At 44.0% G+C, this 27207-nt stretch overlaps 1 protein-coding gene across 5 annotated transcripts in view; it reads right to left on the bottom strand.

Moving 5' to 3' along the window:
• LOC126470450 (1-acyl-sn-glycerol-3-phosphate acyltransferase alpha) overlaps positions 1-27207 on the bottom strand; it is a 694917-nt gene that overhangs the window by 217839 nt on the left and 449871 nt on the right. Inside the window, exon 1 of one of the 5 annotated variants that reach the window (XM_050098291.1) lies at positions 25426-25521. The exons of the other annotated variants lie outside the window; for them this stretch is intronic. Within the exon in view, the coding sequence (XP_049954248.1) occupies positions 25426-25513 (88 nt within the window). The 5' untranslated portion in view covers positions 25514-25521. Of the gene's footprint in view, positions 1-25425; positions 25522-27207 lie in introns of those variants that run through there. 5 annotated transcript variants of the gene reach the window in all.

The following is a 27207-nucleotide window of genomic DNA, read 5'->3' as shown; positions in this document are numbered from 1 at the left end:
TTGCGTATGGTGCTATTGTATACAGAGATGTCAAATAGTAGGAAATTGTAGCGAAATGCGGGAAGATATTCAGAGGGTCGACGCTTTGTACAGGGACTGAAAGTTGGCCCTCAACATAAACAACTCTGACGTATTGCGTACAAATAGGCAGAAAGATCCATTATTGTATGTTTACGCGATTGCAGAACAATCAAATGGTTCAAATGGCTCTGACAAGGGAACTTCCCCATCGCACCCCCCTCAGATTTAGTTATAAGTTGGCACAGTGGATAGACCTTGATAAACAGAACACAGATCAATTGAGAAAACAGGAAGAAGTTGTGTGGAACTGTGAAAAAATAAGCAAAATATACAAACTGAGTAGTCCATGGGCGACATAAGCAACATCATGGACATCATGAGCCCAGGAGCGCCGTGGTCCCGTGGTAGCATGAGCAGCTGCAGAACGAGAGATCCTTGGTTCAAGTCTTCCCTCGGGTGAAAATATTACTTTCTTTATTTTTGCACAGTTATTATCTGTCCGTTCGTTCATTGACGTCTCTGTTCACTGTGATAAGTTTAGTGTCTGTGTTTTGCGACCGCATCGCAGAACCGTGCGAATAATAGACGAAAGGACGTGCCTCTCCAATGGGAACCGAAAACATTTGATCGCAAGGTTATAGGTCAACCGATTCCTCCACAGGAAAACACATCTGATATATTCTATACGATACTGGTGACGGCATGTGCGTCACATGACAGGAATATGTTGTCGACCCACCAAACTTGTACACTTGGCGAATGGGTAAAAAGATTCTTCTACCTTGCCCGATTTAGGTTTTCTTGTGGATGTGATAATCACTCCCAAAAAAGTGATGAAAACATATGAGTTTGTCACATAAACTGATAATAAAAAATTAAACTTTTCACTCGATGGACGATTTGAACCAAGGACCTTTCGTTCTGCAGCTGCTCACGTTACCACGAGACCACGGTGCTCCTGCGTTCCCAGTGTTCTTGATGTTGCATATGTTGCCATAAACTACTCAGTTTGTATATTTTGCTTATTTTTTCACAGTTCCACACAACTTCTTCCTGTTTTCTCAATTGATCTGTGTTCTGTTTATCAAGGCCTATCCACTGTGCCAACTTATAACTAAATCTAAGGGGGGTGCGACGGGGAGGTTCCCTTGTGAGCACTATGGGACTTAACTGCTGTGGTCATCAGTCACCTAGAACTTAGAACTACTTAAACCTAACTAACCTAAAGACATCACACACATCCATGCCCGAGGCAGGATTCGAACCTGCGACCGTAGCGGTCGCGCGGCAAAACAATCACTAGAGGAAATAACATCCATTAAATATCTGGGAGTATGAGTACGGAGCGATTTAAAGATAAAACGAATTGTAGATGAGGCAGCTGTCGGACTGAGATTCATTGGAAGAATCGTTAGAAAGTGTCTATCCACAACGGTGGTAGCTAACAGAAGCCTCGTTCGAGCAGTGCTTGAAAATTGCTCGTCAGTCTGGGATCCGTACCAGATAGGATTGATATAGGTAATAGAGAAGCTCCAAAGAAGAGCACCGCGTTTCGTTACAGGTTTATTTAGTGGACGCGAAAGCGTCACGGGGATGCTCAACTACCTCCAGTGGCAGACGCTTCAAGAGGGGAGTTGTGCATCAAAGTGTGGCTTACTGTTCAAGTTCCAAGGGCGTACGTTCCTATAACAGTCAACCAGAATATTACTTCCTCCCACACACGTCTGCTGAAAAGACCGTGAAGGTAAAATTAGGCCGGCCGCGGTGGTCTAGCGGTTCTAGGCGCTCAAAAAATGGTTCAAATGGCTCTGAGCACTATGGGACTCAACTGCTGAGGTCATTAGTCCCCTAGAGCTTAGAAATAGTTAAACCTAACTAACCTAAGGACATCACAAACATCCATGCCCGAGGCAGGATTCGAACCTGCGACCGTAGCGGTCTTGCGGCTCCAGACTGCAGCGCCTTTAACCGCACGGCCACTTCGGCCGGCTCTAGGCGCTCAGTCCGGAACCGCGCGACTGCTACGGTCGCAGGTTCGAATCCTGCCTCGGGCATGGATGTGTGTGATGTCCTTAGGTTAGTTAGGTTTAAGTAGCTCTAAGTTCTAGAGGACTGACGACCACAGCAGTTAAGTCCCATACTGCTCAGAGCCATTTTTTTGGTAAAATAAGAGAGACTGGAGCTCACACAGAGGCTTACCAAGAATAGTACTTCCCACAGACCATTTCTCGACTGTAGCAGCAAAGAGAGGAAGTTACTGTGGTACACTAAATACCCTCCGCCAAACACCGTAAGGTGGCTTGCGGACTATACAGGTTGTCCCAGGAGCAATGGTCAATATTTAGGGATGGGACAGGAACGATCATTCGAAACAAAAATGTCTAGTAAACATTGCCTCTATAACGCATACCTTAAGAGCCATAAGCATTTCTTCATCTTCGATATTGCGAAACGAATTTCATCTACAGCAAACTCTTTGCTTTCCATGTTTTGAGAGGAGACAGTATGGACCAAAACAAAGAAAAATGATCAGTAAACATGGGCTCTAAAGCGCATATATTAACAGCTATGAGCACTTGTTCATCATCGCTACTGTGAAACATGTCTCTGCCACTGAAGAAGTACTCGTAGCTCTTAAGGTGGGATATGCATTTTAGAGCCGATATTTACTAGACAACTTTTTCGTGTTTTAGTCCATACTGCCTCCTCCAAAAATATGGAAAGCAAAGTGCTTCTAGCAGAAGAGATTTCTTTTACAGTCTCGTTGATGGAGAAGTGCTCATAGCTCTTAAGGTATGCAATTTACAGCCCCATTTACATTACTTTTTTGCTGCGAATCGTCTTGCCTGTCATCTCCCTGAATATTGACAATTTTTCCTGGGACACCCTGTATATGTAGATGTGGATACAGAGAAAAACCAAAATATAAAGACTCTTAAGAAAGACTTAAGGTGATTTTGCAGTAACCACCCAAGTACAATACTTATAGCTTAAGAATATTGGCAGGATAACAACTATAGAGGAGTTAGTGGAGCAGTGTAACACGCTACAGTACACGGTCCAGTCACATTAATGTGACCACCGCCCATGTTCGACGTCGATGTGCAATAATCACTCAGCAGAAGGCAGATGGGAGCACCAGCAGTGACGGGTTTGTAAAGCGTATCGGGAAAACAGTTCAGTCATTGTCGTAATGCGGAAACGAAGCGATTCATCTGACGTCCAAAAGGGCATGGTCATTGGCACTGGGGCCAGGGTGGAAGCATTTCCGAACGACTAAGTCTGTAAACTGTTCGCATACCTCCCTGGTTAAGGTATACCGTGCATGGCAAAATAACGCTATCCAAAATCGGCGCCTAGGCAACTGTGGTGAAACACGGGCCACAGAAGACAAGGGCGAACAACGGCTGAGCAGATGTGTACACGCGAATACAGGTGCAACTGTTGAGTAACTAACCGCCCATATGAGCCAAGGGGATACCGACAGTGTTTCCTCCTCAACGTCCGTTCAGCGAGCATTGCTGCATATAAGCCCCCGCATCAGGCGCCTGGTTCATATAACTATGCTGACTGTTGTTATTCGGTGACGATGACTGGAATATGCACACCAACATCGCCGCTGGTAGTGCTCTGAGTGGCGACAGATGACCTTTTCAGTTGAATCACGCTTTATGTTCCATCGGACAGATGGCTGTTGAGGTGTACAGAGTGAAACGTCTGAAAGCAACAACGGGGGAGCTTTATGGCACGGAGAATATGTTCGTGGCATTCGCTGGGTGATCCTTTCATTCTGGAAGGCACAGTCGATCGAAAAAAGTATGCATCTAATCTTGAGGACAGTGTTGTTGTTGTTGTGGTCTTCAGTCCTGAGACTGGTTTGATGCAGCTCTCCATGCTGCCCTATCCTGTGCAAGCTTCTTCACCTCCCAGTACTTACTGCAACCCACATTCTACTGAATCTGATTAGTGTATTCATCTCTTGGTCTCCCTCTACGATTTTTACCCTCCACGCTGCCCTCCAATGCTAAATTTGTGATCCCTTGATGCCTCAGAACATGTCCTACTAACCGGTCCCTTCTTTTTGTCAAGTTGTGCCACATACTCTTCTTCTCCCCAATTTTATTCAATACTTCATCATTAGGTATGTGATCTATCCATCTAATCTTCAGCGTTCTTCTGTAGCACCACATTTCGAAAGCTTCTATTCTCTTCTTGTCCAAACTATTTGTCGTCCACGTTTCACTTCCATACATCGCTACACTCCATACAAATACTTTCAGAAACGACTTCCTGACACTTAAATCTATACTCGATGTTAACAAATTTCTCTTCTCCAGAAACGCTTTCCTTGCCATTGCCAGTCTACATTTTATATCTTCTCTACTTCGACCATCATCAGTTATTTTGCTCCCCAAATAGCAAAACTCATTTACTACTTTAAGTGTCTCATTTCCTAATCTAATTCCCTCAGCTTCACCCGACTTAATTCGATTACATTCCATTAACCTCGTTTTGCTTTTGTTGATGTTCATCTTATATCCTCCTTTCAAGACACTGTCCATTCCGTTCAACTGTTCTTCCAAGTCCTTTGCTGTCTCTGACAGAATTACAATGTCATCGGCGAACCTCAAAGTTTTTATTTCTTCTCCATGGATTTTAATACCTACTCCGAATTTTTCTTTTGTTTCCTTTACTGCTTGCTCAATGTACAGATTGAATAACATCGCTGGCAGGGGTGGCTGAGCGGTTCTAGGCGCTTCAGTCTGGAACTACGCGACCGCTACGGTCGCAGGTTCGAATCCTGCCTCGGGCATGGATGTGTGTGATGTCCTTAGGTTAGTTAGGTTTAAGTAGTTCTAAGTTCTAGGGGACTTATGACCTTAGAAGTTAAGCCCCCTAAGCCATTTGGAATAACATCGGGGAGAGGCTGCAACCCTGTCTCACTCCCTTCCCAACCACTGCTTCCCTTTCATGCCCCTCGACTCTTATAACTGCCATCTGGTTTCTGTACAAACTGTAAATAGCTTTTCGCTCCCTGTATTTTACCCCTGCCACCTTTAGAATTTGAAAGAGAGTATTCCAGTCAACATTGTCAAAAGCTTTCTCTAAGTCTACAAATGCTAGAAACGTAGGTTTGTCTTTCCTTAATCTTTCTTCCAAGATAAGTCGTAAGGTCAGTATTGCCTCACGTGTTCCAATATTTCTACGGAATCCAAACTGTTCTTCCCCAAGGTCGGCTTCTACCAGTTTTTGCCGGCCGAAGTGGCCGTGCGGTTAAATGCGCTGCAGTCTGGAACCGCAAGACCGCTACGATCGCAGGTTCGAATCCTGCCTCGGGCATGGATGTATGTGATGTCCTTAGGTTAGTTAGGTTTAACTAGTTCTATGTTCTAGGGAACTAATGACCTCAGCAGTTGAGTCCCATAGTGCTCCGAGCCATTTGAACCATTTCTACCAGTTTTTCCATTCGCCTGTAAAGAATTCGCGTTAGTATTTTGCAGCTGTGACTTATTAAACTGTTTGTTCGGTAATTTTCACATCTGTCAACACCTGCTTTCTTTGGGATTGGAATTATTATATTCTTCTTGAAGTCTGAGGGTATTTCGCCTGTCTCATACATCTTGCTCACCAGATGGTAGAGTTTTGTCAGGACTGGCTCTCCCAAGGCCATCAGTAGTTCTAATGGAATGTTGTCTACTTCCGGGGCCTTGTTTCGACTCAGGTCTTTCAGTGATCTGTCAAACTCTTCACGCAGTATCGTATCTAACATTTCATCTTCATCTACATCCTATTCCATTTCCATAATATTGTCCTCAAGTACATCGCCCTTGTATAGACCCTCTGTATACTCCTTCCACCTTTCTGCTTTCCCTTCTTTGCTTAGAACTGGGTTTCCATCTGAGCTCTTGATATTCATACAAGTGGTTCTCTTTTGTCCAAAGGTCTCTTTAATATTCCTGTAGGCAGTATCTATCTTACCCCTAGTGAGATAAGCCTCTACATCCTTACATTTGTCCTATAGCCATCCCTGCTTAGCCATTTTGCACTACCTGTCGATCTCATTTTTGAGACGTCTGTATTCCTTTTTGCCTGCTTCATTTACTGCATTTTTATATTTTCTCCTTTCATCAATTAAGTTCAATATTTCTTCTGTTACCCAAGGAGTTCTTCTAGCCCTCGTCTTTTTACCTACTTGATCCTCTGCTGCCTTCACTACTTCATCCCTCAGAGCTACCCATTCTTCTTCTACTGTACTTCTTTCCCCCATTCCTGTCAATTGTTCCCTTATGCTCTCCCTGAAACTCTGTACAACCTCTGGTTTAGTCAGTTTATCCAGGTCCCATCTCCTTAAATTCCCACCCCTTTATGCAGTTTTTTTCCTCGGCACGATGGCATCTACCGGCAGTACGCTGCAACGTTCCACACAGCTCGCGGTGTACGTGTGTGTTCTGAAGAGCAGCAGGATGAGTTCACCGTACTCCGCTGGGCACCAGATTCCTCGGATTTAAACCCAGTCCGAATCCGTGGGCCAACTCGATCTGGATGCTCGCGCCATAGATCGTCAACCGATAAACCTAGCAGAGATGACCGCGGCACTGGAGTCAGCGTGACTTCACATCCTTGTTGGTATCTTGCAGAACCTCACCGACTCTCTTCCTGTACGTTCCGCGTTGCGAAAGGTGGTTATCCAGACTTTTGACAGGCGGTCATATAAATGTGACTGGATAGTGTATATTGCCCAAAGTCCTGAAAAGCATAACAATTACACCTTTACTGCATTTTTGTTTGCCAGTCCTCCTCGCACACTATCACTGTAATAATATTTGTGCACGGTGTAATGCATACGAATCCTCGCCGTGTTTGGATAAATACTTGAGCGCTTTAATTCAGACGGCCGGCCAGTGTGGCCGAGCGGTTCTGGGCGCTACAGTCTGGAACCGCGCGACCGCTACGGTCGCAGGTTCGAATCCTGCCTCGGGCATGGGTGTGTGTGATGTCCTTAGGTTAGTTAGGTTTAAGTAGTTCTAGCGGACTGATGACCTCAGAAGTTAAGTTCCATAGTGCTCAGAGCCATTTGAACCATTTAATTCCGACGGTTCATGTTTTATAAAATCTGATGTAGTATTTCTATCTGAAACTACGTCGCCTCGTTTATTCTGGCACATTTTAGGATGAAACCTTATATACATAAATTAATTTTGTCAGAGTTTCCTTCTAGCCCTGGGTTCATCTCTCTGATGTAAGAGCTTTGAAATGTTCCCAAAGTTGGTATTTCATTGTATTGTTCATAAGTTAGCAGAAATTGGTGCCTAATAACACATCTGTGCCTACCGTCAATGGGGTATTTATTACGTAAATTTTATTTATTATTTGGGGCAGATGCTTGAATCCTACTCCGTTAAGCGTTGTCTCTCGTCCGATAATTTTTGCAACTTCGACTTTCTCATCTTTAACATATTGCATGTGAATGCCGTCAGATTCTCCCTTAGCACTACTACTCCTTTCTCCTTCTCATCACCAACACACTTAATCGCGTCACCAGCAAGCCATCGCTACTGCCAATGCTCCCACTGCGAGGCAACAATGCGCACTAGTTTGAACTGGACGAAGTTAGTTCTCGTTGCAACCGGGTCTATTGTTCCATTTATCGAGTAACAACACCAACAGGAGGATGTAACACTCCTGGAAGAAAGGGTATTTCGGATTCGTGGCTTAGCCCCAGTCCATGGAGGTGTTACCAGAATAAGTTCATTCTGGGAACTATTTTTAATAATCTGCCATTTTCCGTGTCTTGCAAGTTGGAAACAATTAATCCTCGAGAAAAAATTAATTAATGTAATTCAATTTTGTATTGTAAAAAGTTTCTGCTAGATGCTGCTGTTTCAGAGATATTCAAGAAAAACAGAACAATGACCTGTAAATGCCCTCTCCACCACCTCCACGCTCAGACCTCACGGGTCAGGATTTTTAATTGTTCACGACGGGCTCCTACCACTGAACCAAAATTTGCGGCTACACCGATTTTTCCCCTATGTGGGGCACAAGGTCTCTGCGATATTAAAGATCCACCCTACACACTGAAAACCCTAATTCATGTGTAATCTCCGTTATGCTATCATCCACGCATCTTGCACTTATTATTATCCCATGTTCAAAGTCGGTGTCGGTTAACTCGTGACGTGCTGCTATGTTCACCACACAACTGTCTGTAACAGACTGCTCGGATACCGATTCCACACTGACGCCATACGCGGCATCTACCTGCAATATTCGGGCGTCAAACACGGCACGTCTTCAAACGGGGCAACACGTCCGGTGACTTTTGCGCACTGCGTTCATATTCCTTTTAGTTGGCACTAGAGAGAAATTTATGATTCATCCGAGATCATAAACTCACACAGTGTTGTCATCACAGCCAGTTCGCTGGCGTCTCCTGTACAAAGAATTCTGACCGAGATACCTTCTGGCCATTAAAACTGCTCTAACAAAAATTATAGAAATCGACGAAATTTTCTTGTTGTTAGTATACAGTACAATAAGATGAACACAAGATTAAAAGCCGGCCGGAGTCGCCGAGCGGTTAAAGGCGCTACAGTCTGGAACCGCACGACCGCTACGGTCGCAGGTTCGAATCCTGCCTCGGGCATGGATGTGTGTGATGTCTTTCGGTTAGTTAGGTTTAAGTAGTTCTAAGTTCTAGGGGACTTATGACCACAGCAGTTGAGTCCCATAGTGCTCAGAGCCATTTGAACCATTTGAACAAGATTAAAGGTGTAGGTAGTTAGGGATTGTAGAAGGTGTGAGACTATAAAGAGCTGTCACCTCTGGCAGCAGCAACGGCTCTAATCAGAATGGGTATCGAGCTGACATGAGCTTCGATGGCAGATATAATTACTTCATTCCATTCTGTTTCAACTCTGTGCCAGAGTTCATCGATCACAGTGGCTGACGAGTATTGGCATGCCAGTCTCTCGGCAACCATGACCAGATGTTTTCAGTGCATATGAGATCTGGAGAAAGTACTGGCCAGGGCGACATTCGAAGGCGCTTCGTATCGGCATAGGTATGGACAGCATAAGCAAGGTGCGGTCTTGCGTTTTTTCGTTTAAAGATAACATTTCAGAGACTTCGAAGAAAGCGCTCAGCCACCGACCCTAAGACGCCAGAAACGTAAAGCTGGCTGTGCATGTTATCGGATACGTGGACCAGAGGTGCTCATATCCTATACTTAATGACACCCACACCATCACGTCTGGTGCTGGTCCGTATGAAGATGACCAATGCACTATGGTAACGTTTATTCTACGTACGTGAATATGCCCATTGTGATGCTGTTCACTGAACTGGGCCTCGACTAAAAGGGTGTGGTGCCACTACTGTGTACAGTGTTGCCGTTGGGTGGACCACTGTCGACGCATTCCGTCTGTTGTCACGTCAAGGGAATCCGCAACAATAACAGAAATTCCGTGGTGTTGCGGACGTCGTCGTACTGTCCTTGTCCGGCTGAGAAAAAACAAACAAACAAAAAAAACGGGAATAGTATGTCTGTCATCTCGGGTGCTAGTCTTGTGGGTTCGCTGAGATCCAACATGGGGTTGAGTATTGCCCTCCTGAACCGACCGCTTCCATATTCGCACAGCATACGTGGGATACTGATCAACGCGAGCCGTAATATCGCGGATCGATAAACAGCAGCCTCAATATGCCACTATTCTACCGCTGTCGGTTTGCGACACGTGCTGGTATATACTTCTCCTTCTAACAAGATGTTCTCACAAATGAAAAAAAAAAAACACCAATGGAAAGAGATTTCTGAATAAGAAACCTAACGTGTAATCTTTCCTTGTGCACTACCGTTGAAAAATCCCAACACCAAAAGGAGATGTGATACATACACGAAAGTTGGTATTCGTGTCTCTACATCTGACGTATGTCGTCTATCCAAATTTCACGTTAGTTGTATCAGAGTTGTACTAGTAGCGCTACTATGAGGATGCAAATCAGGTTCCCTTTAGATACGCGCGGTAACTGTCGTGATCGTTAATTACCTTTGAGATTGGACGTAGTTAGTTGATGTTAGTCAAAAATGCCTTTGAATGGCTAAGATGGCATTATCAACACATCCCCGGGTTTGAACGAGGTCGTTTAATAGCTACGGGAAGCTGGATGTTCCTTCCGCGATACTGCAGAAAGACTTGGCAGGAATGTGGCCACTGTACATGATTGCTGGCAGCGGTGGTGACGGGAAGGTACGGTCACAAGAAGACCGGGCTCCGGATAGCTATGTTGTACTAACAAGAGGGAAGACCGTCATGTTCGGCGTACGGCTGTGGCGCATGGTGCTGCGTTTGCAGCAGCAGTTCGAGCAGCAGTTGGTATCAGTGAACAGTGAACTGTTGGAAAACAATTACTTCGAGGACAGCTCCCATGCCGACTCCCTGTAGCGTGCTTTCCACTGATCCCAAAACTTTAGTGATGTCAAATCAAATGGCTCTGAGCACTATGGGACTTAACTTCTGAGGTCATCAGTCCCCTAGAACTTACTGGTTCAACTGGCTCTGAGCACTATGGGACTTAACATCTGAGGTCATCAGTCCCCTAGAACTTAGAACTACTTAAACCGAACTAACCTAAGGACACCACACACATCCATGCCCGAGGCAGGATTCGAACCTGCGACCGTAGCGGTCGTGCGGTTCCAGACTGAAGCACCTAGAACCGCTCAGCTACATCGGCCGGCCCCCTAGAACTTAGAACTACTTAAACCTAACTAACCTAAGGACATCACACACAGCCATGCCCGAGGCAGGATTCGAACCTCCGACCGTAGCGGTCGTGCGGTTCCAGACTGAAGCACCTAGAACCGCTCGGCTACATCGGCCGGCCCCCTGGAACTTAGAACTACTTAAACCTCACTAACCTAAGGACATCACACACAGCCATGCCCGAGGCAGGATTCGAACCTGCGACCGTAGCGGTCGCGCGGTTCCAGACTGTAGTGCCTAGAACCGCTCGGCCAACCAGGCCGGCTCAGTGGTGTCGAGTGAGAGTTCATCGGAGGGCGGAACGGAGGTCTGTGTTGTTTTCTGATTAAAGCCCATTCCGCTTCAGTGCCATTGATGGTCGTATGTCGGTTAGAAGGAATCCACTTCAGGGCTTGCAGCCAACCTGTATGCGGCCTACACACACGGGAGCTACACCTGGAGTAATAGTGCAGGGTGCGATTTCGTATGACAGCAGGAGCACCCTCGTGGTTATCCCACGCACCCTGACTGCTAATTTGTACATCAGTCTGGTGATTCGACCTGTTGTGCTGCCATTCATGAACAGCATTCCAGGAGGGTGTTTTCCAACAGGATAACGCTCGCCCACATACCTGCTGTTGTAACCCAACGATCTCTACAAGAGTCGACATGTTGCCTTAGCCTGGTCGATCACCAGATCTGTATCCAGTCGAGCACATATGGGACATCATCGGACGACAACTCCAGCTTCATCCACAATCAGCAGAAACCGTCCCTGTATTGACCGACCAAGTGGAACATGCATGGAACTCCATCCCACAGAGTAATGTCTGGCATTTGTAAAACACAATGCATACACGTTTGCATGCTTGTATTCATCATTCTGACGATTATACCGGTTGTTAATGTACCAGAATGTCACATTTACAATAGCTTTTCTCGCGCTTATATTTACCTGTCAACTTGCAACATTAATTCCTTAAACATGTTACCTAGACAAATGTATTCCTTAAATTCCATTACTCTACGGTAACTATTTGTTGGTGTCGGGAATTTTTTTTCGTCAGTGTATATGCAAGCATGTTCATGGTTACTTGAAGGCTATTGCATGCGCCTACACAGCGCTGCAATTTTATAGCCAGCAGTGTATCTGCTATACCAACGTTTCTGTTTAGATACCTCAGTATCGAGCCGCGTCGCGTTATTGCGATACAGCAATCTCGGTTACGGTGGCGGATGGGGGCCCAGACAAGTAATCCAATACTTTGAGGTATGCCGGAGTGCGGAAGACGCTGACAGCTTTGTGGCGCGCCGACCCGCCCGTGTGATGGCGCGCCACTACAACAGAGGGCGTCAGCCAGACCCTGTGACGGCTCGGATATCGACCTAGTGGCTAGCCTTGGCTTGCTCCTCTCGTGTTATTCCCTCTTCCACTTTCACGTGGCCGGCTTGCCAGCTGATTCACTTTCTTTCGCCTGACACTTTTTTCTTTTCTACTGCACGTCCAAACATACACCAAAGGTTACAACAAACACTTATACGACCTATATCATTTTTCTATTCACTATTCACTATTGTCAGAAGACGTGCGAAATGCAGGAAGACACGCGCAAGATCGATGATTCCCACAGGAACTAGGAGTTCACCTTGAACGTAAATAAAAGTAACGTATTGCGTATACATAGACGAAGAGATCCACCACCGTTCGATTACACTGTTGGCGACAAATCACTGGAATCAGTAAATACCGTAAAATTAATAGAAGTAACCAGACAGACCGACCTAAAGTAGAATGATCACATAGAAGAAATTGTAGGAAAAGTTAATTCGTTTTTCGAAAGGGTCCGCCTTGAGCAAAACACATTTTTTTCTTTTCTTCTGTTAACTAGACATGTTTCAATGAAGTTTCAGCATCATCCTCGGGCTTTTACCTTCTTTCTATTAAACAACAGAAGAAATTATCTTTATCAACTGTACATATACAAATTAGAATTTTTAGGGAAGTATTTACAAATCTGAAAAACAGAAAAGGTTTGTATACATATGTTTGTTTTTAAAATTTTAAATACTTTCTTAAAAATTGGAATTTGTATGTGTACAAGCAGTAAAGAGCATTTTTTGTGCTGTTTAATAGAAGAAAAATAAAAGCCCACTGATGATGCTGAAACTTCAGCGAAACACGCCTGGTTAACATAAGAAAAGAAAAAAATATGTTTTTCTCAAAGTGACCGCCTTCCAAAAACAAATTTATTTGCAAGCAAAACACGGACAGAATGCCTTCAATCTCAAGATGATGCAGGAGAAACAGTTACCACGCTGAGATTGATTGGGAGAATCTAAATGAAATATAGCTCATGAATGAAACAAGTGTCTTACAAAGCATTTGATCGACCGATTCTCATAACTGTTGCTCACCAGTCTGGGGTCCTCAACAAGTAAGATTAATTGAAGGAAGAGCAATGAAGAGCGGCTCGTGTCGTCAAGGAATCGTTTGCTCTGCTCGGGGACGTTTCGAAAATTTACAACGAACTCCAGTGGCAGAAGCTACAAGAATAGTTTAGTAATGAAATTTCGGGAGCGTACGGTTCACGAAGCAACGACCAAACTTGTACATCCTTCCACGTACGCCTCGCGAAATGATCTCGACGAGAAAATGAGTGAGAAATTAGAGGCCATACGTAGCTTTACCGACAACATTCTTTCCATGCGCAGTTCGTGAGTGGAACAGGGAGGAGGGGAAAAGATACTGGTACATAAAGAACCTTCCAACATACACAGTAAGCAATATGGAGGTAGAAGCAGATGTAGATTTATGTCACAACATTTTACAAACAGATTATCTACAACGTGTACAAAAACCAGAATGCAGAGTTAACAGTCGAAGGATATAGAATAGATGCAGTAATTGAGAATTTAATGAAACAGGGCTGCAATACGTCCCCTAATCATCCATGTTATTCAGTCTGTACACTGAGCAAACAGTTAGGCAAGCCAAAGTGAAATCTAGAAGAGGAATTAATGTTCATGGAGAAGACACAAAGAACTGTTTGTTGGTGACATTTGAATTCTATTAGAGATGATTAAGGACTTGGGAGATCATTTGTACGAAACGGACAGTTATAATACGAAAATCAACAGAAAAAGGGAAATAAAGACAGTCGATGTTGAGGGAAATAGATTACGAAATGAGACACTAAAAGTGGGAGATGGCTACTTGGGTTGCAAAATGACTCATGTTGACAGAAATAAGACAATATAAAAAGAATAGCAAGAAGAGCTTTCCCAGAAAGATTTAATATGGCAGCTTCGAATATGAATTTAAATATTGGCAAGCTTTTTCTGAAAATTTTGTACCTGGAGTGTAGCTGTATATGGGAGTGGAACGTAGACGATGAACAGTACAAACAACAAGAGAATAAAAGCTTCTGAAATGTGGTGCTACAGAATAATTACGAAGATTACATGGGCAAGTCGAGTAATTAATGACAAGGTAATCAACTTGAGGTTGAAGCTCTTCTGTCTCAGTTTGCTTGCAAACACATTTGTTTTTTTTATGGAGAGCGTTCGACTTGAGCAAAACATAATTTTTTCTTTACTTTTTACACCACAACTTACAAACAGTCATACAGAACATAAACGCACATAACACAACCACACAGGACACACAAGCACACATGAACAAGAAACATCAGTAACAACAAGTAAATGGTACACTCTCATTACAACAACAAAGCAACCCATAGAATAGGCAATATATTCAAAAAACAAGGGCTTAAAATAGTCTACAGAACAGATAACTCAATAATGGAGAAACCTAAGGCAGTCAACACACGTACAGACAAAAACAACACATCTGGTGTTTACCTGCTGACATGTCAAGACTGCAAATCAATTTATATAGGACAGACAAGCAGAAACATTAATGCCAGATACACTGAGCACAGAAGAGCATTAAGCCGTAACAGCTGTCATTCTACACTTTCTGAGCACCTTATGGACAACACAACACACATTAACACTGACTTGAAAATTCTCAAATGCGGCTACAGCCCACCACAAAAACTAACAATTAAAGAACGCTTGATAAGTAGAAGAAAGCCATAATTGAAGGAAAACAAGTAATAAAGGAATACATAGTTCTCTGCAATGGAACTCTGTTCTCTGCCCTCGAAAAACTATCAAAGAAACCCCCCTTCCAAACACATAAACACACACACACACATACACATAAAATACATAAAAAATAAATAAAAATAAAAGCAGTAAATAAATAAAACTCCTATCAGTTCAACTACACACACACAGTCTTCCACGTAGTACTAGTTAATGGTAGTCGTAAAATTTCGAAGTAAATGACTGTTCTACATTAAATTCTATATCACTGCAGACGACAAACTGGAAAACAAAACAATTACATTAAATAACATAAAATCCAGGCAGTCCACAGCATGTGGTAACTATGTCTGTTTTTCAAATCTCTGAATACTGTCTTAAAAACTCAAATTTATATATGTATAAATAGTAAAAAGAATTTTTTTGTTTTATAGGAAATAACGCAAAGCCCGCTGATGATGCTGAAGCTTCAGCGAAAGCATAAAGATATTATGTCCTCGGCCTCCACTTTAACACGCTTACCAAATTTCATGTTCCTCATCTTCTTCTGCACTTTATTTATTCGACCCTTGCTTGTCATGGTGCCTATGTCTTCCGTGGCCTTCGTATACTTATTCGGCTTACCAGATTATAATATCTGACTCTGGAAGAGATGGTCTAGCGCATTTCACTTTGCGAGATGTCCTCTTCATTTTCTTTTGTTGTAGTCAATTGTTTCTTACATTTGTTTAATTCCTTCCTAATGTAGCTGTTTCTTAATCTGTCTACTCTGGTACAGCCTCTCACATCCCTAAGATTTCAACTGCCTGGATCTAACTGTCTGTGAGCCACAACTCACTTCTGTAAAGTACTGTGTGGACTTCCAATACTTTATAAAACTTCATTCGTGTTGTTTTTTGTTTTATTTCTAATGAACCCGTTCATTGTTTCAAATATGTTAAAAAATTTTGCTACTTTCTTGTCTATATCGTTGCCACACAAGTACGTAATGTCACATCCAAGATAATTACATTGTTAGACCTGTTCTGCTACTGTGTTGTTCATTACTGTTTTTGTTCTTATGGAGTCCTTTCCCACAAAAATCATTGCCTCTAGTTTTCTTTGCAGATGTAGTGATATTGTACTCTACAGCAATTTTGCTTAGAAGATAATTTCCTTTTTGCAGATCAGTCTCTTTCTCTTTTAAAAATGTGACATCGTCTGTATATGAAACAAAATCTAGCCTAGCCTCTTCGTCTATTCTAATATGTGGATGAAACTTTGTTTTGTTCAAATGTTCAAATGTGTGTGAAATCATATGGGACTTAACTGCTAAGGTCATCAGTCTCTAAGCTTACACACTACTTAACCTAAATTATCCTAAGGACAAACACACACACCCACGTCCGAGGGAGGACTCGAACCTCCGCCGGAACCAGCCGCACAGTCTATGACTGCAGCGCCTTAGAAACTTTCTTTTCCACGCACGTATAAATCTCCTATATGTTTTATACATAATTTCACCTGACAGCACATCGGAATTTACATACTTGGATTAGAGTGCAAGCCCTCATAAAATCACACAATGTTATATCTTAGGGTTTGGCCAGACATCACAACTGAAGACATGCTACCAAGGGTATTCTAAACACACGTTGGTTTATGCACTGACTTCGTTGTGAAAGACGTCATAGTTGCCTTTCAGCTAATCAGAGTTATTGAAAGTTACAAACAGGCAATCGCTTGCGCTAATAATGCTGAATTCAGAATCCGTGTACTGTCTCTGACGGCACAGAAGTGCGGCGCAGTTCAACACGGCACGAGTATAGCGGCAGAACCGTGTGGGAACAGACGGTGGCCGCGGTTGATCAAATGAGCGGCTATTCAGTGTGTCAGCAGTCGGCGGGTAGCTTCCGCAAGGGCGGCCGTGCCATTCAGGGGCAGCCGCGGTACAGTTCTGCCGCACGTGCTGCAACAGTACCGTGTGTTGGGTGGCGCCGTCCCTGGAACCCGTCATCCCGTGCGGCGGGTTATACGTGCGCCGCCGGATTAGCATTCTGCCCGCTAGGCCAGTTCATTGTGTTCACTGGATTCGGACTGCGGGGGAACGGAGGTCATATCCCCGTCTAGCCACTGCATCTATACCTACATCTATGCTCTGCAAAGCAGTGTAAAGTGCATGGCGGAGGATACATCCCTTTGAACTACGTATTACGGTTCCTTTCACATATGGAGAGCCAGTGCACGCGCCAGAATTAGTTTAATCTTCTTTTCACGCTCTCTTCGGGAGTGGTACCTCAGCAGCTGTAGTATTCCTACACGTAACACTCGATACTGAAAATATTGTAACTGGGATTGCGTGGGATGGGTGGCGTCTATCTTCAAGAATCTGCCATTTTTCAATATTTCCGTGGCCCTCTCATTACAGATTTTTCGACATTTCTGTGCCCCCCTGGCAATTCGTGCTGATCTTTTGTACGAGGGGAATTCAATAAGCAGTGCAACACATTTGTTTTATTGGCTAGTTTCAGTTGAAAAAAATGCGGAATTTGTTGTGGAACATCGTGGAATATTCCCGCTTCAGCCCCTACAGATTCATGAAGTTACGATGGGTGGCGGAGCTATACGTAGTGGCGTCTGGAATGGAGGTGAGTTCCCAGCATAGAGCTGTCATTGAGTTTCTTTTGGCGGAAAACGAGAGCATTGCAGATATTCATAGCAGCCTGTAAAATGCCTACAAGACCTAGCAGTGAACAAAAGCACAGTGAGTCGTTGGGCGAGGCGTCTGTCATCATCGCAACATGGCCGCGCAAACCTGTCTGATATCCCGCGTGCCTGCTGGCAGCACAAATCTGTCTCTCCTGCAATGTTGGAGCGTGCGGACACTCTCACTGGAGGTGAACGATAGATCACAAGAAAGCAAACGAACTTCACCTTTTGCAGGACAATGCAAGGCCTCACACAAGTCTGTGCACCCGAGAGGAGCTCACAGAAGCCGCGCGGAGTGGCCGCTTGGTTTGAGGCGCCATGTCACGGGTTGTGCGGCTCCTCCCGCCGGAGGTTCGAGTCCTCCCTCGGGCATGGGAGTGTGTGTTGTTCTTAGCATAAGTTGGTTTAAGTAGTGTGTAAGTCTAGGGACAGATGACCTCCGCAGTTTGGTCCTTAAAAAGAAAAAAGAAAAACCTCACAGAACGACATTGTACTGCTCTTCCTCAACCTCCCTACAGACCGGGTGTCGCACCTTCTGACTTCGGTGTGTTTGATCCAATGAAGGATGCGCTCCACGAGAAGAAGTACGTGAATAATGGGGAGGTTGTATTGTATTCCATGGAACTGGGGACCTAGAAACGACAGAGAGGCTTCATCCCCCCCTCCCCTGTAGCCGTCAGTGGCTCACAACCCCATAACAGGCTACAGCAGTCTATTCACCCCATCGAGGCCCCACACGGAAGCCAGGGTTACTGTGCGATTCGGCCCCCAGTGCCCCCCCCCCCTCCCTTCCCCCACGGGAACGTCTCACACCAGAGGAGTGTAACCCCAATGTTTGTGTGGTAGAGCAATTATGGTGTACGTGTGCGTGGAGAAAGTGTTTCCACAGCAATCGCCGACATAGTGTAACTGAGGCGGAATAAGGGGAACCAGCCCACATTCGCCGAGGCAGATGGAAAACCGCCTGAAAAACCATCCACAGACTGCCCAGCACACCGGACCTCGACACTAATCCGCCGGGCGGATTCGTGCCGGGAATCGGCGCAATGGTGAGGTTACTGATCTAGCAAGACGACCGGTTGAGTGATACCATGCAGGCATATACGCCCTTCCAGTAAGATGACGTAAGGCCGTCGCATTGAACGGAGATCATATTGAAAAATAGAGTTTGTAGCCAACAGAGTGGAGAATAATTAGTGTATTGGAATCTTGAAAAAATCAACCTGCTTTCAGAAAAAAAAAATCGATGCATTACTTATTGAACGCCTCTCGTATTATGAATTATTATTTGCAGTGATATATTTTGACACCAATCGTTTACTTATGCTGTACTGCCTAGTGACCCACAAGTGCTCCCTTAAACTTGTCTGAGCACTTACATATTGAATACTCAGCTGCCTTCCATCCTTGGTATTGGGCGACGCCGTGGAGTAGCGCCCCTGCCCCATTTACACGGTTTGCCAGTCACTGCACTATGTTACTACACACGATAAAACAGACAGAGCATACTGTTTCAGTGATCTCTTTTTTGAGTGGTGCTTTGTGCTAATAAAACTACTGCATATAATGCGACCGAGCGAGGTGGCGCAGTGGCTAGCACACTGGACTCGATTTCGGGAGGACGACGGTTCAATCCCGCGTCCGGCCATCCTGATTTAGGTTTTCCGTGATTTCCCTAAATCACTCCAGGCAAATGCCGGGATGGTTCCATTGAAAGGGCACGGCCGACTTCCTTCCCCGTCCTTCCCTAATCCGATGAGACCGATGACCTCGCTGTCTGGTCTCCTCCTCCAAACAACCCAACCGAACATATAATGGGGTTTGAGTGAGCCGTTACTTTATCTGTTATCTTACAGTTACAAAGTTTATTTGTTTACCACTGATGCAAATGGGAGATGACATCAGAGGATACCGTAGATATCATGATCTTACATGGTAACCCAAGTTGCACAAGTGTAGGCATATTGCCTTAGGGGAACACAGTGAGCGACTTGTAAACTCAGCCTCAAATCACACAAATGGTTTCATTACTGGTTTCGACATGTTAACAGATCATCAGATAATCTATTTAAAAAGAAAGAAAAAGGAGGATAGTAAAATATTTGGTTAAGTTATCATCATCCCGAAGGTTGGTTTGAACACTGCACTACTTTACTAGGCATTGTCTTATAGGAGGAGGTATGCAGTTGCCTTTCTCAGACGTTTGAATCGTTTTACTCAGCCATTTATAGGGGAACTACAGTTTACCTTGGACTGCGAAGCAAAGTCCAGCTCGGCGTTTCTCACACAACAAACATTGCCACAGGCGAAAAGAGTGATAAGTGATGGACAAAAATCCTAGAATTGACTAGGGGTCAAACCCAATATAGTCTGGCGCTATTACCACTGAGACAAAGAGCCACCTAATAAAGTTCTAGGAAACTATCAAACTAACTTCTACGAGGGCTTTTCTTTTTCAAGGTCCGCTCGAACGAGAAATTAGAATCACAATGAAAACCCGATGAAGCCGGCCGCAGTGGCCGAGCGGTTCTAGGCGCCTCAGTCCGGAACCACGCGGCTGCTACGGTCGCAGGTTCGGATCCTGCCTCGAGCATGGATGTGTGTGATGTCCTTAGGTTATTAGGTTTAAGTAGTTCTAAGTTTAGGGGACTGATGACCTCAGATGTTAAGTCCCATAGTGCTTAGAGCCATTTGAACCATTTTTGAAAACCCGATGAAGCTTTGCGCAGATGTGTCGCACAGTGTCTCTAGTATGCCTGTCTATCGCGTCACGTTGCACTTTTTAGTTCTGAGTGCACAATGTGCACATAAACACGCCTACAACAACAGAGTCTCCCATAAAGTATGAAGTGCATCGCGCGACGGCTACGGTCGCAGGTTCGAATCCTGCCTCAGGCATGGATGTGTGTGACGTCCTTAGGTTAGTTAGGTTTAAGTAGTTCGAAGTCTAGGGGACTGATGACCTTAGAAGTTAAATCCCATAGTGCTCAGAACCATTTGAACCATATGAAGTGCATGCCCTCGTGTTGAGTGGTTCCGCCCGATTTCCATGCATCCCACATAACGTAATAGCCACGAGTGACAGCAAAGTGCGACAGTGGTGCAGGAACTTTGAAGCAGAACGAACAGACGTTCATGACGGTATGTGTTTGATCACCCATTATACAGTCCGGACGTGGCTCTCTCTGATTTTCATCTCTTTGCTTATATGGACCGCTAGCTATGAGGGCAGCATTTTAACACAGACGACGATCTGCAATCCAGCGCACAGAATTGGCGGAAAGCACAGGCGGCTGCATTCAGTGACGAGGGTATTGGAAAGTTGGTACCACTCTACGACCAATAGCTAAGTCGGATCGGTGACGGAGTGGAGAAGTAGCTGGAAGGTGTAGCTAAATGTTGGAAATAAAACGTTTTTTATTTTCAATGTGGTTTCCGTTTCACGACCGACCGGATCCTGAAAAAAAAGAAAAAAAGAAAATAGTCCTCGTATGTGCAACCGCATGAAGTCCAATATGATACAAAGGAGCGACTTGTACGATTTAGGAAAAACAGTGAAAACATAAAGGTGAATGACAGGACGGGAATTTGAGCAGTCGTCCTGTCGCAGAGTGCTAACCTCTGTCCCACTGCACTCGGTACGTGTCAGATCACTGAAATCTTTTCACAATTCTAACCATCTCAAAAAACCACAAATTTGTACTCTGCATCTGGTACCACTAAAATTATGTAGATTACATATTCCTTTTGGGATAACACCAAACTTGCAATCATTTGTGAACGCAACAGATTCAGTGTTTCGAATAGTTCAGACATGCAAATGCCTAAAGTATTTTTTATAGTAAAGGACTGAAAATGCAAGCGAGATTCCAAAGTCAAAAACAGCTAAAAAATACCATGCTTTGTAGCGCCAGGAAGGTGTAAAACAAGAGAATGGGGAGGGGCGCGTCAGTGATTACGCAGTATTTTAACGTGCTATTGGCTGACTCAGGAAATCTACGTCAAATTCCACCTAACTGCACCTAAACTGACAAAGTAAAAATGTCCTCAACTTGGGGTTTGGTTTGAACATGCAGCACTTTGCTAGTAATAGTCCTATTGGAGGATATTTGCCCTCTTCTTTGTTCGACAGATGATCGAGTGAGTTCACACGATGGAAAGACACTAGGCTCGTGTTCAGGAAGACGCCGGTTCAAACTACAGTCAGGCCATTCAGATTTATGTGATTTCTCTGAGTCGTTTATTGCAAATGGCCGGATGGTTCCTCTGAAAAGAGCGTCCAATTTCCTTCCCCATCCTTCTCAAATGCGAGCTTGATCTCCGTCACCAATGAATTGGACATAAACTGTACATTGGCCCCTAATCTCCCTCCATATTTTCTTCGACCTGTGGACAATTTGAGCAGCCATTTACAGAGAGGTCTACATTTTGACACGGAATCCGAACTACGGAATAAATTGGTATTTTACGCGTTTATAAAATATTGCCAAAGGTGACAGACTTATTAGCAGTAGTAGTAACAGTTGTTGTTGTTGCCGTGGTCGTCGTCGTAGTGAGCACTTGCAGCTTCCTCGCTTGTCTATCCTCTGCGTATCTACTACAAACTTCATCCGCTTGAAACAGTTTTTTGTTGCCAAGCCTTGGTCTCCCTCTACAATGTTTACCCGCCACACTTCCCTGCATTTCCAAGCTGATGATTCCCTGATGCCTCAGGATGTGCCCCATCAATACGTCCCACCTTTCAGCTAAATTGGTCCTTTAAGATTTTTCTCCCCGAATTGATTCATTACCTCTTCATCTGTTATTCGAGCTTCCCATCAACCTTCAGCATTCTCCTATAGAACAACATTTCACAATCTTCTAGTCTCTTTTTGTCTGTACTGTTGATCGTCCATATATCATTACTGTATACGGCTACACACCACACAAACACCTTCAGAAGAGCCTACCTAACATTTAACTTTATAATCGATGTCAATATGTTACTCTTTTCCGGAAAAGCTACTGCTAGTCTACATTTTATATCCTCTTAATTTCGGCCATTATTAATTACTCTATTGCTCAAATAATAAAATTCGTCTATAATTCATTTTGTCTGATTCTCAACTTTACGTCCCTCTGCATCACCTGACTTAATTAAAATCCACTTTATTGCTCTAATTTTACGTTTGCTGTTGTTCATCTTACAACCTCTTTTCAAGACACTATCCATTCATTTCAGCTAATATTCCAAATTCTTTGCCTACTCCGAGATAATTTCAGTGTGAAGTGGGAGAAAAATATATTGCCGACTACGAATCGAACCGATAACTTCTGATACTCACTCAGCCACCTAATAAAACTTCAACGATATTTTTAATAGGAAACATAGTGTGCCGACAAGTATCTAACTGGTTTACCATTGGCCATACCAATCTGAGTTAGCTGTTAACAACTCCAGAAACAGGTCAGCAACGTTCGTGGCCACGGCCACTATTTCAATGACTCATTAAGTCAGTAGTCTCGTATTTACCGGAAAGAAGCTTAGCGTCCAAAATTACGTCGACATCGTTAAGGATGGCGCACAACTCAAGGCCGCGAGGATGAGGGTGTGCACTGGGATTAAAACTATGTGCCAGAACAAGACTCGAACTCGGGGCCTTTGCCTTTCGCGGGCATGTTCTCTACCTACTGAGAGAAGTTGCTCGTGAATGGCAAAGGTCCCGAGTGCGAGTCTCACTCGGTTTCAATCTGCCAGAAAGTTTCAAGAAGTTTGGCTTTTGCCTCATGTGACTACTTCTGAGTCGGCAGCACAGCCCCGATAAATTTGAAGAATGACGCCGTATTCATCAGTCTGTTATTTTAAAGTAGTACTTAATTACGCACAACTAGTCAGTTTCTGTCTTCTAAAATGAACAGTAGATGAGGATACATCATCCTCGTAAGTAGCACCTGACTTCTGTTTTATATTGCTCACGACATTGCTGTGTCCACGTCAGTTGTGCACTCTGAGAACGAGCACACAGTAGAAACTAAATTGTAGTGCTTAATAAAGTACTGCTTTAGGATAACTGCCTGATGAATACGACGTCATTCTTTACATTTGCCTAAAGCGTTTGAGAGGAAATCATAATTACGCTAGTCTTTGGGTAGAAAGGCGTAAGTCCAGTTTCCACAATTTAACAGGCGATACCTATATCACTCTCCCTCGTGATTATTTGTATTTGCGTGTGTTGACCCAAATGCAAGAAGAAAAACTACCTGTCCTGATTAAAACATTTAAAAAATTAATGTTCAAAAAAAGTTGCCATGGTTTCTTGCAAGAACGTCAAATTTTCTCATTTTTTACTATTTCTGGACTTGTACAATTTCGAACAAAGAAAAATCTAAATCAAGATGACCAGATGGGGATTTGAACACCTCTGCTTCCGAGTACGAATCCGAAATCCTTACCAACGCCCACTGCTTCTGTGACTCAGTAACATAGCCGTCTCGTTCTTAATAACTGCACAGCAGCTGTCTGCGATCCAGGAATGAGTGTGCACCTTCAATTGTCGCTCTCACGCTAAACAATGAAAATTACAAATTTTTATTACCTTTACGTTTCTTATTAAGATTTTACTTACCATGCCCAGTCTTTCTCGCTAGATACACGATTAATTGATGGACCGAAGGTCACGGGCAATACGGAATGCGTTCTAAGCTACAGTACAGTTCAACATTCATTCAATAAGCAATCAGGAGGCGTGAAAGAGAGGTTGACAGACTGATTTCCACATCTAGCTGCGCGAAGACATTTGTAATCTCGCTCTCTCGTGATTTTCTTCTGCTACAGGATTACATTTGCCACCCACTTCTGTTGCCCATGACATTGGCACTCCGTACAACTCCGTCCATGGGCGTGCCCAGCAAGGAGGCAGCCGCCGCGCCTCCTCCTCCCACATCCCAGACAAAATTGATCTCCACAAACCACACATACAGACATATCAGTTTGAAGAAAGCTATGTAAAGGTTACTGACTAGTAACAAGTGAACTCCGAATTATATGTCGTGAAATCTTAAAACTATTTTGTAATTAATCACGAAACTAATACTAAATCACCCCCCCTCCACCCCACTCCTCCAAGATCAGATCCTGGGTACGCTCTTTGCTCCATCTTTCCTGGAGCGCCACACTGTAAACTCCGTCACAACAATATACTCATGTACACATACTAGGCACAATACCTCAAAAAAAAAAAAAAAAAAAAAAAGCAGTGAGCATCTTGTAAAATTTTTTTCATAACTACAACGCAGAATATGATCAACTATTAATCGAAAGTAATAATAAAAAAAGCCCCCGGAAAAGACAGTGACAACTCAAAAATTAATTCTATAAAATTTATATTAAAAAAGTATAAGCTTCCTTTAAATTTCATGTAAGTATTTTTGACAGTAACTGGCATTATTTTTTCGTGCACGTTGGGTACTTTACACGAATTTTTCTTTTTGGTGATAAGAATTAAAGATGCCGTTTTTCGATTTGGGTCACTTTTCCTGCTGGGTGCGAAACGTACAAGTGAGGCACGAAATGAAAAGATTAATTGTAAATTTCAATACAGATACAAAATCTCTCCCAATGGATATGTCGGCATCAGTGAAGTGATAGACAAAAATCTAGGAACTGGGCGGGGATCGAACCCGAGAACTTCACATCTACAGTCGGGTACTTTACCACTGGGCCACAATAAAAAATGAAAAAGCACATGCTGTAATTATCACTCTCACACAGCCACCCATTCCGAGCCAGTCGGCGTCCTGGAAACGAGAGTAAATCTGAAGTGCGGGCACGGAGGAGTTTGTTTACAGGAGGCGAGGCAGGCACGTGGGCGACGCTTACCGTGCGCGGCGGCTGCCGGCGGCAGTCGGCTCAGATCGATGTCGCGGCACGCAGTAGCAGCGGCGGGTGGCGGCAGCGTGCGTGCCATGGCGAGCCCCGCGGCGCACTGGCCACCAGCCGGCGGCGCGCCCACTTATCTACTCAGCCGCGGATGCAACAATCTACGGCGCAGCTGCGCACCGCCCCATCCCTCGCACCGATCGTACACGCGCGCCCATAAGTATTCGCCCGCACGGACATCCAAAAACCACTCTACACAAATAGGACGTTCCCTAAGTCTTCAGCCGTTCGGGCATTTGTATTAGCCCCACTGGCGTTGTAACTACGCTACGGAAGCCGGGGCGCGTTTCCTAATCCCTGTTTCTGTAGCTGCGCAGTTTGTGACAGGCGAGAAAATGTAGGAAGGGAAATGGGAGAGCGAAGAAGGAAGGGAAAGGAAACGAAGTGTAGGGGTACTAGATATCGATATCGCTACGATATATCGAATCCTACCTTTACCCACCTCTGCTGACGAGCAACTAAAATGAGTACGACACAACTGACGTTCGGCTAAAATCGAGCGATTAAATACGACGGAAACGTAAACACTGCGCTACACCACCGTCTGATACCACAACCTCTATGTGGCATTCACATTTGTCGGTATCACCGACCCTCAACCGAATCACAACCTAACCTAGAATTCGGGCTACGTTAGAGATCACGCTGTCATTACAACCAAACTGACCGAATTCAGTCGAAAGCCAGTTGTACTCTACTCATTTTAGCGATTTATCCTCTGCTGTACCCAAGATAAAAAGTGACATGGGATGTCCTGTGCGGTAAGGACTGGGGTGGGTTCAAAATGGTTCAAATGGCTCTGAGCACTATGCGACTTAACTTCTGAGGTCATCAGTCCCATAGAACTTAGAACTACTTAAACCTAACTAACCTAAGGACATCACATACATCCATGCCCGAGGCAGGATTCGAACCTGCGACCGTAGCGGTCGCGCGGCTCCAGACTGAAGCGCCTAGAACCGCTTGGCCACTCCGGCCGACAGTGGGGGTGGGCTTTTGGCACCTGCAGAAAGGGTGTGCAGGCAGGTACTCTCAATTAGGGGTGTGAAATCAAAAGACATCGTGTTTCGATATAATCGAGTATTCTAGAACTAAGTATCGATATGGACGACTATCTCATCTATATCTCTTGTTAAGGCAGTCATCAGCTATTGAAATGCATGACACACATATGGTAACTTTATTTATATTTCATTCCGATCGGTTTCAGTCATAAAACATATAAAATTAATCTGCAGTCAACATTACATATCAAAATTGAAAGTATTGTTCATCTCGAACATTACAAGTATGAAATCTGTGTGAAAACCAAATAACTTAAGAGAACCGACGTGAGACATACACTGTATGTCTCGTGTTTGATCTCTTCAGTTAACTGCTTTCCACACAGGTATCATGCTTGTAATGTTCTAAATGAACGATATTTGAGTTCTGATACATAATGTTAGCTGCAGATTAATTTTTCGATGACTGTGAACATGATTTATGACCGAAATCGGTTGGAATGAAATATAAATAGTCATGCGTTTCATACAGATTAATGTCAGTGCTAAAAATTTGCTTGTAAAATCCAGATTATAATTTATGATTGCATACGTTATATAAACCTGTGAGGCGTGCATTTCATGAAATGATAAAAAAAATTAAGGAAACCAAAATTTAACTCTGCATCATTTTAATCTTAGGATAAAAAAATAAAAAAGTTATATTACAGTAGATGAA

The sequence above is a fragment of the Schistocerca serialis genome, chromosome 3 (genome assembly GCF_023864345.2).
Source record: "Schistocerca serialis cubense isolate TAMUIC-IGC-003099 chromosome 3, iqSchSeri2.2, whole genome shotgun sequence".
NCBI classification, from domain to species: Eukaryota; Metazoa; Arthropoda; class Insecta; order Orthoptera; family Acrididae; genus Schistocerca; species Schistocerca serialis.
This window is presented reverse-complemented; position numbering and strand designations above follow the sequence as displayed.